The following is a 13,993-nucleotide window of genomic DNA, read 5'->3' as shown; positions in this document are numbered from 1 at the left end:
ATTTATGTATAGGCGACAAAACTTTTGTCTTGCCAAAATTTGACCTGTCTTGTTTAAACAATCTTTTTTTAGTGAAACTAATTCATGTCAGTGCATTTAACATCATTTGGGAGGGTTTTAGCTTTTCATATGAGCTATTTCTTACACCAATTGATTAATTAAAAGTCAGGTTAATAGCAGGTGTTTCTACAAAATAGATAAGCGACAAGACTTTTGTCAGGGACTGTATAGTAAAAGATTGATACAGTATTGCCACGGAAAATATCGCGATACAATGCTGTATTGAATTTTTCCCCCTATCCCTAAAAGATACTGAAGCTGCTAATTTGAGATTATTTCCTGTTTTGAGGGCACCAAGGAAGTGATGGGAAAGAGTTACATTCTTACTCATTTCTAAAACCAAATATCTGAATTTACATGGAGAATCTGTAGACAACAGCACACAATTTTGGTATTGCATGCATTTTGGTTTCCGTCTGTTAGTCCGAGTAGTATGTATTGACCAATCACGTTTGAGTGGGCACTAGTTGCATGTAGGTAAACAGTCCGTGTGGAGAGCAAAAGAGGCGGAGCACGTTGTATAATATTTCACATGTAAACAATCCTAACCATTCCAGGTGTTCAAAACTGCTTTGCTCTGGCCCTTCCATTGATTTCCTATTGGGAGGGCAGTGGCCCAGCTATGCACTGTGCTACCCCTGGTGTCGCGAATCGCTTGGATTTTCCGCTTTGCGCTCAAAGTTCAAATTAGGCTTGTTTGAGATGAGCCAGGTCTGCGAAGAATCAATCAGCTTTTCATTGACTGCAAGACCCATGCGGACCCAGGGCATGCTGGGAAACGCCGGCCTCTCAGCTGATCTAACTGATGCTGATTGGTTCAGAATCAACTCAACATGATGACGTTTTTATATAAACTTTTAATTGTTTTTGAATTGGAGGAATTTGAATTGCCATTTGTCTGATTTAAAGGCTCCCCGTCTCTGGAATTCATCACCACCCTAACTTAGAAACATTGATTCATTCCCTAGCTGTGATTTCAAATCACAACTCGGAACACATCTGTTTAAAACTGCCTATTCCACTTATATGTCTATTGCTATGCCTTTTTCTGTTGTTGTTGTTGTTTTTTGCTGTTTTTAAAATGTCTTATGTATCCCTGTCTGGTGTCCTTGAGTGCCGAGAAAGGCACCTTTAAATAAAATGCATTATTAATTATTATTATTATTATTATAATTATTATTATTATTATCCTGTACAGAGCACATGTAGTGTGGCTGATAGTGACGTTAAGAAATCAGAGATTTAATCCGTTCAGATCACAGATCACATACAGTCTGTTTATTAACATCTGCAACAGATCTCATGTAGAGCTTTTGACAGCTACTCTGTCTGAATGAAAACGACTGGAGACTGTTCAAGTTGATATATGTATCTCATAACAATATTTAGTCATTTTTGTCCCTGCCCTCTGCTGCTGCCGCCCGCCCTCATCCACTTTACAGGCAAAGCACTGTTATTCTTGAACAAGCCTATTATTTCAACTTTGACCTAGTTGCCGCTGACTTTTTGAAAGCGCAACCAATAAGATAACAGCATGTTGTTAGCTAGCAACGGGAAATAGCTTCCTTTCCACCATTGATGAAGAATACCTGCGCTGCACATCGCTTATCGTGTGTAGACGGATTACTGACAAAAATCCAGACATAACAGGAGATTTAAAACAGCATTTAACACATGATCATTTTTCATATTCCAAAGGGACTATTGATAGATTATAGAGAAAACAAAGACAAGGGAACATAAAATGTCAAGCTTCTTCGTGATCTATATATCCTGTCTAACAGTGTGCAGAGAAGTCATTCTCCTCAACATCTGTGTTCTATCACGACTACAAGGCAAATGTATGATATACTGCAAAGACAGCCTGTTTGTTCGGGCTGCCATCACTAGTAACGAGAACAAACTGTTGTTCCCCCCCTGTTATGTAAACATCTCAAGGCCTGAATTCTGTTAAAACTCCAGCCAGTGAAATGTGTCAAAGCTGTTAGCAATCTTTAATTGTTTTTTGTTTCAGTCATGGCACAGTTATATTATAAACAACACCTGCCTAATGATGTATTTTTGGATTTATTTGTCTGAGAGAGTCAAGGGAGTACTAGAAATGAGGGACGTGTGGCGAGAACGAGCGCCGAGGCTAAGAAAGACAGATGGTGCATGTAGCATGTACAGAGGGGAGGAAGCAGGAGGGGGAGAACACAGGGAGTGAAGCGTGGAGGAAAGAGAGGAGAAGGACATGGTGGAGGAGATGCTCAGTAGGCGGGAGGGAGAAAAAAAAAGCCATATGAAAGAAGACATTAGTAATCTCCCCAGCTGTTAGTGTGAACAGAGGGATGTGACGGCTCTTGCTCTCTCTTTTTGTGTCCGTCTATCAGCATCTCTTATCTTATTGACAAAGCATGTGGTCTCCCGAAAGCTGGGCCTGGGCTCAAAGCCAGCCTTCTGAGCCTGAGAGGAGCACAGAGTCATTGATATGGGGGATTATCTCTTATTGTGGTCATGCCTCACTTTGCACTCACCCTACCTCTCATCACAGGAGTCTGACTGATGGCACACACACACACATAAACACAGCGGCTTTCCACATGCATTACTAGTCGAGCCAGTGTGTGTTTGGGCTCGTGCAGCCTTAAAGCCTATCTCACACATCAGACAGCCTCTCAGATAGGCCTTATCAGTAGGTAAAAGATGCCAAGTGCTGTAGAGACTCATCCCTTTCTCCAATATTTCACCTGACAGGTGGAGCCGTATGTGATGTTCAAGAAGTCTGACAAGCCGCTTTATGGGAACGACCGCTTTGAGGGCTACTGCATAGACCTGCTGAGAGAGCTGGCCAACATCTTGGGCTTCACTTACGAGATACGCCTAGTGGAAGATGGGAGATACGGTGCCCAGGATGAGAACACAGGCCAGTGGAATGGCATGGTCAAGGAGCTAATGGACCACGTGAGTCTCTAAATCATCAGTATTTAAGAATGTGCTCTCAGCAAACGGATGTCAGCTGATTCTTAGAGGATCTTTCCATGTTCCGTGTTATTGTACACACCAAGTTAAAGTGTAACCTAATTTTTTTTCAACCTGGATCCCTATTTCCTTATGTTTTTGTGTTAAAGTGACTGGTGAGAACAACAATCTTTGAAACTGGTCCAATATTAAGCGAGAGTGCTGTAGTCAACATTGGCGAAACAAGCTACAGTGTAAGTGTCTGACAGGATCTCTAAAGCGTGATTTATGCTTCTGCGTTAAATCTACGCCGGGACTACGTACGTAGCTATGTGAAGACACGGACCCTACGCCAACTGATCACCTCTAGAAAAATGTAACTCAATCTCTCAAGCTTTTTTTTTTTTTAAGAATAAGATTATTTTATGGTAAACATGAAACTACCGCAAAGTTACTGTCACCAAACCCACCAGAATAAACAGCCCGGTTCTCGGCTGCCGGTTATGTTTCTTGCTCAACCAGTTTCAAAGATTTTTGCTCCCATCAGTCACCCCTTTGCATAGAACAATAGGATCCAGTCAGAGAAAAACTAAATTACTCTTTAATTGCTGAAATTTGGGGAAATCTTTTTTATATCACAATTTTTTGTGTGATATTGTCATCTTTTCAGATCAGCAATTAGCTTGGGGAGTACAATATTATAATTACTGGAAGAATTGGTGACCGTACCTTTTAAGTTGTAATAAACTGTATTTATTCTTGAACATATACAGCACTATGACCAAAATGCTGCTTTTTATCATTTTAAACTGGCCAAAATGATAAAAAGCTTGTTTAGGTTGAAACTATTTATTATTTTTTAAGTATAAGTTTTAGTATGATAGTGAAAGCAACTGTTATGTTAGGTTTTATTATTGGTCAGAAAGTGCACATAACTTTTGTATTTTTCTTGAGAGAATGTCACACTCTTTTTAATATTATTTTGACATTTAATGACAGAATTGATAATGGGGAAAAGACTATTAAAATATAAATACATCAAGACATTAGTTGTTAGTTGCCAATCTAATTTTTCATGCAATTCACCTTTAGGAGGCTCTCTTGTTCTATGTCAAAAAAAGGTTTTACAGATGGGCCAATACTTAATTTGCATTATTTAATGACATGTCATACTAACATATTACCCTCCAAATGGTTGATCGAAAATGACCAAACATAAGATAAGTAATTGGGAGTATTTCACTGCAACTTACTAAGAGAGAAATAAAATAAAAGGAGGTTAATACTAGCACTATTTGAAAGTACAGTTAAGCGAGTCACTATATCACTAAAAGCCATGTTGTGCCATCTTGTGCCATATTGCACCACACTGCACCAGGTTGCGCCATGTTGCGTAGTTTTGCATGATTGGATGCCCATTGCACACACCGGATGTGCCATACAGACATGGTCAAGCACAGTAGCCAGGATGTGCCAATGCAGCCAGTGAATGTGATACCATTTCTGTTTTTTTGAAAAGTGGTGTATCTTGATTAGGGTTGGGTATTGTTTGGGTTGTTCTGATAAGGAACAGGGTGTTTTTTTATTGCCAAGGCCATGTGGGCTTAAATAGAAAACAGTAGGCACAGGATTTCAATGCAAATCGTACACACCAGTGTGTGTTGTCCTAAGAACTGTAGTTTCAAATAAAATGTAATGAGGAGAAGTATTTCACTGAGACACACACAGTGAGGGAAAGAAAGTAGAAAAAAATAGGACGGATATTAACGAGCACTATATATGAGAGTACAGTGACGTAAGGAGAGCATAGAGTCTGTCTGGGCGTGTTTCCCCTACAGAGCTTATTAAAACAAACACACACACAAGCACACACAATCTGCTCACAGTCTAGATCATTATACCAAACAAAATCCCAGTTAGCAGAAACTTCATGGGCAGAAAAATAGCAGGTGCTGCACGGCCGATAGTCAATGTTTGATCCGAGAGGAGTCAAGTCTAACTGCTTCTGCCCTTGATCAGTGCAGTGATTGGCCGTTGTGACAGGTAGTCTGGTTCTTTCATGGGTGAAGGGCCCAATCCCCTGCGAGATAATGTTGAGCGTTGGTTTGCCGGGCTTGACTTAGACCGGTGGTGATTGTAGCAGACAGGCCCTCAGAAGACTTGGTAGTGTGGACTCACAGAGAACAAGTCGAGTTGAGGAAGACATGGTGAATCGAGCTGAACAAGTTGGAAAGATCCTGTCAAAGGCATTTAGCAAAATGATCCTTGCTCTCTCTAATGCCCAAAGTGGAGCATGTGTAGGGTTGTGTTTAACTACTTTGGATAAATACAGAGATGCATGATATGCGCAGACTATTTTATGTATCACAACTGTGAGCAGGAAGCTCAGTCAATTCATCCTAGAGTGATGTATGACAACCTTCATAAGACAAAAAGGGTATATCTTTGAGAAACGAACCACTTGACCTTGCTGTGAATGTTTCGCATTCATAGTCACAATGCAGCCCAAGATTTATTAACTGTCAACGGCACAACATGGTTTTCACCCCAGATATGGTAGCATGACTTTCCTTGGCAGGCTCAATACATCCCTCCTCTTTATCTCTAAAGCACACGTCTCACATATAACCACGACTTCTGTGTTTGCCAGAGAAGGGATTACGCCTTATTATAAATAAGAAATGTCATGTTAAAGCTCAATGTGTAATGCAATGTGCAAACAGTCGCCTGTGTTCAGAACAGAAACTAATTCTGTAGGCAAACCTTTTTTTCCCACTGCAGGACCTTAAAGCTAGGGGTACGGAAATTTGACTTGTAATTGAACATGAAGCTTTTGCCAGGGAAGCTCTCTGTATTTCTTTGGATACCGGAGTTGGGAAAACACGGACATGTTCAAGTCCTCATTAGTATTTGGGGAGACGAAACCATTCAGAGCGAGCCAATTCCGGGGGTTAGAAAATAAACCCAAAATACTACAAAGTGATGCAAGGCACTGGATTTGTTTTTTTAGTCACCGACTGGCAGACCCCCAGTGGGGCCCTGCTTTAGTATGTACTTAGTGTATCTTATATTTATGTAAATGTCAATCGATAAGAATAATAGCACTGCTTCTTTCATTTTTGTAGGACACATGACCACTTATCTCACCACCAAACACTGCATGAAAAGGATGTAGTTGGTCTGGCTTTGCTTTTTATATGGCCTGTATCCAAAATACAGTGGAAATGCAAAGAGGAATTTAGGACCGAAGCCTAGCAAGGTTCTCAAAAGTTCTTGTTATTGGATGTGTGGGGAATAGGTTGTTGAGATTTTGCAGTGGAAAAGGACTATAGGTGTCCCCCCGGACTGCAAATGTACAGTGTTATGGCCAATGTAGTGCTCATGACAGCCGTGGTATGTTGTGCCCTTTGCACACTTCTGACGTGCCATACAGAAATAGTCAAGGTACAGTAGCTAGGATGTAACAGAATGCCAAAACATCATGTTTTGCCTTTTACAGTAAAAGTACTTGGCTCTTAACATAATAAAAATAGTGTGGCCAACACTATAAAAAAGCTATATAAAATAAAGCTGATTCTGATTACATTGCATTACTTGTCATTTAGCCAACACATTCAATTTACAGTTAAATAAATATATATCAGAGGTCACAGCCTCTGAGGAAACTAGGGGTTAAGTGGGGTAAGTGTCTTGCTCAGGGACGCATTGGTGGATGTACCGTAGTGGGAATCAAACCTAGAACCCCCACACCTAAGGCATGTGTCTTATCCACTGGGCTATCACCACCCAGCTACAGCAACCTTGTTACTGAAAAACATTGAAATGTTACATTTCAAATGTTTAAAATCCACCATCTAATTAATGTATTATTATAGTATAATTTTTTAAGAAATTATGCATGACAAATATTTTAAATTAGCATTTTGCAAATCTGTCACGCTCCCCCTGGATTATTCTAACATTCCCCAAGGGGTACGTGTACCCCCTTTTGAGAACCACTGAGCTAGACCATAGAAAGAAAGCAAAGCTAAAAGTACTCTAGTTGCTTGTTTCTTCCCACAGTCCAACAACTGGATATCAAAGTATTGTGCAGTGAATTATCGGTACTAAGAGACTTTCTTTGCGTTAGTCCTGTAAAGCGCTGGTGACCTGTTTCCTGTATGTCTCCCATTGTCCCAGTTCATCTTATAAAGTATAGTACTATGATAGGCTACAGCTCCCAGCCATCCCAACAGAAGGAGAAAGTAGGTAAAGAAAAGAAATGAATCCTTTGATTTAGGCCCCAGAGGGAAAAAGTGAATTTAGTAGTGGGAGTTTACTTGATGGGTGGAAAGAAAAAGAGCGCTTTAAATTCCTTGCTAAGTGCCTTGGGACAGACTCTGTAGTGTGTAAAGACCCTGTTTTCTTAATTTGATTGCCTCTAAATGCTTCCTGTGCCCGTGACTTATAGCCTATTTCTCTTCCCTTTTATGTTTGCTGTTGACAGAGAGCTGATCTGGCAGTGGCTCCCCTCGCCATCACATACGTGCGCGAGAAGGTTATCGACTTCTCCAAGCCCTTCATGACGCTGGGTATAAGTATACTGTACCGCAAGCCCAACGGGACGAACCCTGGGGTCTTCTCCTTCCTCAACCCCCTCTCGCCTGATATCTGGATGTATATTCTGCTGGCTTACTTGGGTGTCAGTTGTGTGCTGTTTGTCATAGCCAGGTAACATGTCACTTCCACTGATCACAGCCTCACACAGTCAGAAACATGCTTAGCTGTCACCGCCCCGCCTCGCCCATCTGACTTATAATAGGCCAATCTCTGTAATTACTGGATCTGTATCCGGAGCACACTGACTCATTGATAGTAAAAGGTTACCCCTCAGTGACAGTGCTGACACTAACCAACAGCCATGGATTAAAACTCAGACTCAACGCCACTACTGTGTAATGTGTTTAATGCCGTTTGACCATGAAAGATGATATAAATATTTGCCGTTTTCACCATTAGACATTTTGAAGGAATACATTTGGTACTTGGCTTGGCTGCTGGGTTACTCCTGGCCTGCTTCTACTCACATTGGTATCAGTAAATAAAACCACAATAGATTCACACACAAACACACAAACCTTAGACAGAGAAGTTGTAGGCCTATCAGCCGTTGTACGGGTCTGGTGTATATGTCTGAGTGAGTGGCAGAAAGGTTGTGCACTCATACGAAGATGTGTGTGGAAGTGTGTGTGCGTGGGACGTGTCGAGCTCGGTGTTACTGCTGCCCCTCTCCCCCCTTTCCCTCACTGTCCCCAGTGTCTCCAGAGTTCATGCTGTCTTTTCTTTTCTCTTGTTTCCTTCACCTTGCTTCAAGCACAACTATGACTCAGAGATACATTTTTTCTTTTTTTCTTCTGCTGGTTCACAGTCTCCAATTAATTAGAGAACAAAAAACTAAAGTCAGACTTACAAGTAGCTGGTTTATTGGAGTTTTGAGCTGTCATCTCACCAGATTAGACTTTTTGTTCGTAAAGTGGAATCAAATTGGATTCTAGTCCATGTAACCTTGGTCTAGGATGACAAATGTATCTGTACTTTTCCCCTCTGTTGTAGCAGCTGACAATATCAAGATAATAACCAAATGTATATGTCCAGACTTCTTTGCTATGCTAGGATTTCAAAGCATACAGAACTGTTAGATGTTAACATCATTCTCATTCCCCTTATAACCTTAGATGTGGGGTTATTTTTTGTAGTTGCCTTGGATTACTTTGCTGTGCCAAAGTTCTCTTATAAGTGGGGCTGTGACCTGCAATTTCAGGTCTCTCAGTGCAGTTAATCGGTGCCACCAAAGTTCAAATGGCATTGCACTCTTTCAGGGAAACTGAACTTAAGGAGGGAGAGTTGCAAAGTATAAATACTTTGTTCCAAATGGGTTTGCCATGAACATTTATGAAGAAGTACAGGGTTGTAGAACTCATTTGGAGTTCCACTAATAGTGTTGGTGATGTGAAGTTATAGTACATACAATAAGGGCTATTTTCAGTTGGGGGATGCAGTTGTTCTGTAGAGGGTAAGTGTAGTATGGGTAGGGTTGGGTATTGTTAAGATTTTTTTCCGATACCGGTGCTTAAACTTTTAAATCGTGCCGGTGCCTAACGGTGCCTGAACCGACACTTTTAAAAATAAAGACAGTCGGTGACATTTAAGAACAGCTGCTTGTTTATTGCTAAGGCCATATAGTCAAAACTAAATATTGTATTAAATAAATCTAATAACCATAACTTATAACACTCCTTATTTCACCAGTAAGTTTCTGGTAAACAAAAAAAACAACCACTAGATGGGAAAATGGTATTTACTATCAATGCACCACGAGGCTGCCGAGGCAAGTTTCAGGTAAACATACTGTCTGTGTTGTTTTCCTGACAACGGCAGCTGCAGACTGTTATGCATCCCGCTGTTGGGATCCTCTACAGCAGAAATCTTCAACAGGGGGTCCTCAGAGTCACTGAAGGGGGGCCTCCAAATTATAGTTCATTTTTGAAAGTTTTTTTTCAAATTAAAATGTCTTAACATGAATCCAACCTATTGTTAGCAAATATAAATCCCAACTGACAGGCTTACTGGCCTATAGGTAAGGGAACCACTATGGTGCCCATCCACAAATTCACTGTGCTACATGTATGTGTAACATTAAAGGTCCAATATGTAATACACTTACTGTAATAAATCCAAAGATTACCCCAATGTGTTATCAGATATCAAGGAAACATGCTAAGCTGAAATACTATCTTTTCTGATACCAATGCTAATGCCAGTATATTCTCCTTTTGAAATTTCCGTTCCGTGACAGGATTTCTGTTTGTGTTTTGGCCTGTATTGTTATAACCGGCCCAGTTGACAGCCAGGCCTGGTTGCCAGATATAAATTTGTCTGTAAAAACGTAAACCCAGCGCGCTACAGCTGTAATGGTAAGACAGCCATGGAAGCAGCAAACAGACAAACAGGATCAACGGAGATAAATTCGACCCAGCCTAAAAAAAAGACATGTTTTTAACAGTTGCCTGACCAGAGACGTAACAAACCCGGGTAAATATTGGAGATGTATATGAAAGATGGAGACAGCTTAGAGCCCAAAAGGACGCCGAGTTGGCTAATATCCTTTCAGTTGGTCAAGCTAGGCCAGTGTTTTTTCACGCTCGGTTGATCGCGTGGCTCTTGCTTGTTCGCTGCCATTTGAAGCACGGTGAAGCAAAAAACAGAAAGAAAAGTTCATGTTAACTCTAAAACTTTTGGGAGACATCGGTTCTCTTTGCGGCCGTGACCCGACAGTTTTACAGTTAACGCACATATGTTTTTTTCCGATGTTACTGGCAATATGATCACATAAGAGAATAAAAAGCGGCAACTGTCATCTAAGTTGGCTCAGAATATGCACCTATCTGTATTTAAAATCATAATAAGTAAGTGCTTGGGTAAGTGTACAAATTCCCCCCTTACTTTATTCCTTCTTTTCTCCTCTATACACAAATGCATGCTGGGCTACAGTTGCATGTTTTTTTTCTGTATAGTGTAGCACACAACAGTCTCACAAAACTTTATGAAATGAGAAGGCAGATTAAGTAACGTGAACAGAAGATGCGGAAATAACGTCCCTCCACCATGACAGGATTTGGTTTTTTGTGACAATTTGATGTGTTTGTAACATTTCAGGCGTTTCGGAAAAGTGTCTGTGCAGATGAACATAGCGGTGTACATATATTCTAACTTTCCACCCCCTGTGGTATGTACAGTAGACATGCAGATATGCATGATTATGGTTCCTTAGCTCCAACACAAGGGAGGGGAATGAAATTTAGCTTACGGTGCTCACCACAGAAATTCAACAGGCCTGTCTTGCCAGAAAGAGTGTCCCTGTCGTTATAGATCATCCACAGACCTAGCTGTCCGCAGTTTTCACTGAAGCTTCTAGGGGTGGGGGAAGAAAATCGATACAGCATAGTATCGCAATATTTTCAGTGGCAATACTCTGTCAATACACAGGCGCCAAGTATCGATCTTTTATTATAGATGTGTTGGTCAGTTTGTCTACTTGACAATCCCATTTTGCAGCAATAAAATTGAAGTGAGATGAAGAAACAGAGAAATGTTTATTTTTAGATAAAAGAAATGTTGACAAAGTTTCCTTTTGCGGACATTATTTGAAATTGGGAAAAATTAGAAGTTGGAAAAAAGTTTATAGATTGCAGTATATTGCACAATATTGCAATATGTTTAAAATCGCAATAACATTATCGGGATGACATTGTATTGGGAGGTGTCTGGTGATTCCCCCCCCACTACCTTCTACAGAAGAAATAGTCTTTGTTCAAACTAAAACGATCCAGAGATAGATATCTTAATACAATCTTTAAAAAAAAAAAGAAACTTTCACAGAGGCCACAGAAAGAGTGTTTGTGTCACGCTACAAATCCGTAAATGGTAACTTTACTTAACAAACGGAATTAAGACACGTTCTGCGTTACGTACCTTATTACATCATGTAGTGCAAACGCGTGGAAGTGAAGTAACTAGGGCTAAACGATTTGGGGGGGAATCTAATTGTTATTTTCCCGCCACATGTTGCTATTACAATTCGATTTGTAATTTTTTTCTTAGCTACATATTGCACCTTCTACAATCATGTTAAATAAAGTAATACAAAATAAAGGAAAGATCCACTAAAAATTGGACATTTCTGTAAACAATCTTTGATATGTAACATGATTCCAGCATTTATCTACAGTCCACCTATCTAACACAACCTTTTGGTTTTAACACAACAAGTCACCCAAACTAAACAACCAAATATGGAATTTTTCATTGCCATAAAGAACGATATATATATTTGTGTTTTCTTATCGGATGCCCTATGGCAAGAAAAGTGCCCTCTAAACCCTTATGAATTAGTTAAAGATATATTTCTTTATCCACCAATGCTTTGGTAAAAGTTTGATTAGGTTTAGGCAGCAGAACTACTTGGGTACGGTGAGGGTCAGATCTAGGGACAGAGTTTAGTTAAGATACTTGAACATTTTTGGTTTGGGGTTAAAAATGCTTAAGTCAGGTCTATGTTATGGTTAAAAGAAGAACTTGTAGGTTTCTTATTCACGTGAACATAAGAAGTTGCTTCTTACTTAGATGTAAGTTTTTAGGCATTTGCATTGAATGCTATCATTTTCTTGGGACAATCTCTGCTTATTCTACACACTCCATACATAGCCTTATTTATCCCATGTCCTCCACTTAATCCTTCCATGGTGGCGAAATGTCTACCTTCACCATTTGTTCACATACAGTACATCATTTGTATGTTAAGAAGTCACACTCATTTCACAAACGTTTGTGAGACCAAACTGTCTGGTAAATTGACAGGCAATACCTAATACTACAAAGTTTACTTCCACTGTGCATTTATATATACTGTTTAATATGTGTGTGTACACATTACACTTTTAATCTATGTGTGCTTGTGTTTGTGCTGTACTGTGCGACTGACTGTTTGGATGAGTGAGAGACTGACAGAGACAGTGCTAGAGTTAGAGCAGCTTCTCTTTGCGACGTATAGGCCTATTCTACATGTGTGCACAGCTAAAACCACATGGCTACTCTGTTGTACTGTCACCTGCCCCGATATCTCCAGATACTGATGTTAATGTCGCCAATTGCTATTGTTTTTTATGTTCCCTCTAATGACATGTCATTGCTGCTACTTATGGCACAGGGGAATCAAATTTTACATCCTACAAGCGAACTTTCTTAAATAAGCAAGAAGCAGAGGTTGAGCTTAGTGACAGTAGTCGATCAGAACGTTTGTCTTTCTCTAAATAACTATGCCTCATGATATTGGCATCTAGTTTTCACCTGTCTTTCTCAAAATTTAAATATATTTCTGTGTGCAAGTCTTTATTTCCTTACATCAAAGTGCAGTATGTCTTTGAAGGAAAAGCCTTTGGTTAAGTACGTGCTCATATTAAAGGCAAAGCCTCGTCATGTTAAAATTCTCCTCTGAATCCCTCTGAATATCTGAATATATCCTAATTATTATAGATATTCTGGATTCGCTCTTTTTCTCAAAATCTAAGATTCTGAAAACACAACTGAGGTACTGAATCTTAAGTCAAGAAAATGTTAACAGTTCTAATTGAATTGGACCTTTAAAGAATTAAGTTTCCCTTAAATACACACACTGTAACTAAATACATACAACTAGAAGGGAATGCATTCAGAGAGTGCAGCTTCATATCCACTTCAAAAATGTATGGATTCTTCCTTGATCCATGGTACACCCTTCCACCAAGTTTCATGAAAATCGGGGCCGTAGATATTCTGTAATTATTCTGACGGACAAACAAACAAACCAAACTTATAAGACAACCTCCTTGGTTGAATTATTTATTTTAGTATTTTATTTTTGAATTATTATTTGTATTAATTACTGTGGGGAAAGAAAGCTGTATTATGCATATACAGTACCATGTACAGTGTACCAGAGTTAACAAACCCAACTTGTACATTGGTTGAACCTTAAAGAATGTTGTCAGTGTTAAGCCAATGAACAACAAATGATTTAGCTTACACTCTTCATTATTAACCTTTTCCAAGGCACACCATCATGTTTTATGTTTTTTAATGTGCTCTGCCTACCTTCCAGGCAGCTATTCATTTTGTATTAATTATTTTCTGTAAAGAATGGAAATCACCATAAACTGCACTACGTTTACTCTTACGCAAAGGAAGTGCAGGGACAAAGGGATGTGTCATAATACATTAAACTACAAATTAAAAGGGCAGAAACAATTTAAAAATGAAATTAAAAAGATTCCTAGATGGGTACAAATGTGAGTGCATAACATGAATACTGTCAACTTTGATGTAAAAGTAATCCTAGTGCTGCAGTATGCTGCCAGTACACAGACCTGAGAATGTAATTAACTTTTTCTGCATCTTTGATTAGACTTTTGGTGTGACC

General features: G+C 39.6%; 1 protein-coding gene across 3 annotated transcripts in view; it reads left to right on the top strand.

Annotated features, from left to right (window-relative positions):
• The window catches only part of grik2 (glutamate receptor, ionotropic, kainate 2), a 337,350-nt gene that overhangs the window by 249,017 nt on the left and 74,340 nt on the right, over window positions 1-13,993 (top strand). For all 3 annotated transcript variants that reach the window (XM_032517645.1, XM_032517644.1, XM_032517646.1), the window contains exons 11-12: window positions 2,797-3,003; window positions 7,487-7,710. In XM_032517645.1, the coding sequence (XP_032373536.1) occupies window positions 2,797-3,003; window positions 7,487-7,710 (431 nt within the window). The remainder of the gene's footprint in view (window positions 1-2,796; window positions 3,004-7,486; window positions 7,711-13,993) is intronic.

The sequence above is a fragment of the Etheostoma spectabile genome, chromosome 6 (genome assembly GCF_008692095.1).
Source record: "Etheostoma spectabile isolate EspeVRDwgs_2016 chromosome 6, UIUC_Espe_1.0, whole genome shotgun sequence".
NCBI lineage: Eukaryota > Metazoa > Chordata > Actinopteri > Perciformes > Percidae > Etheostoma > Etheostoma spectabile.
The sequence above is the reverse complement of the archived record's forward strand: the minus strand, read 5'-3'. Positions and strand labels throughout refer to the sequence as shown.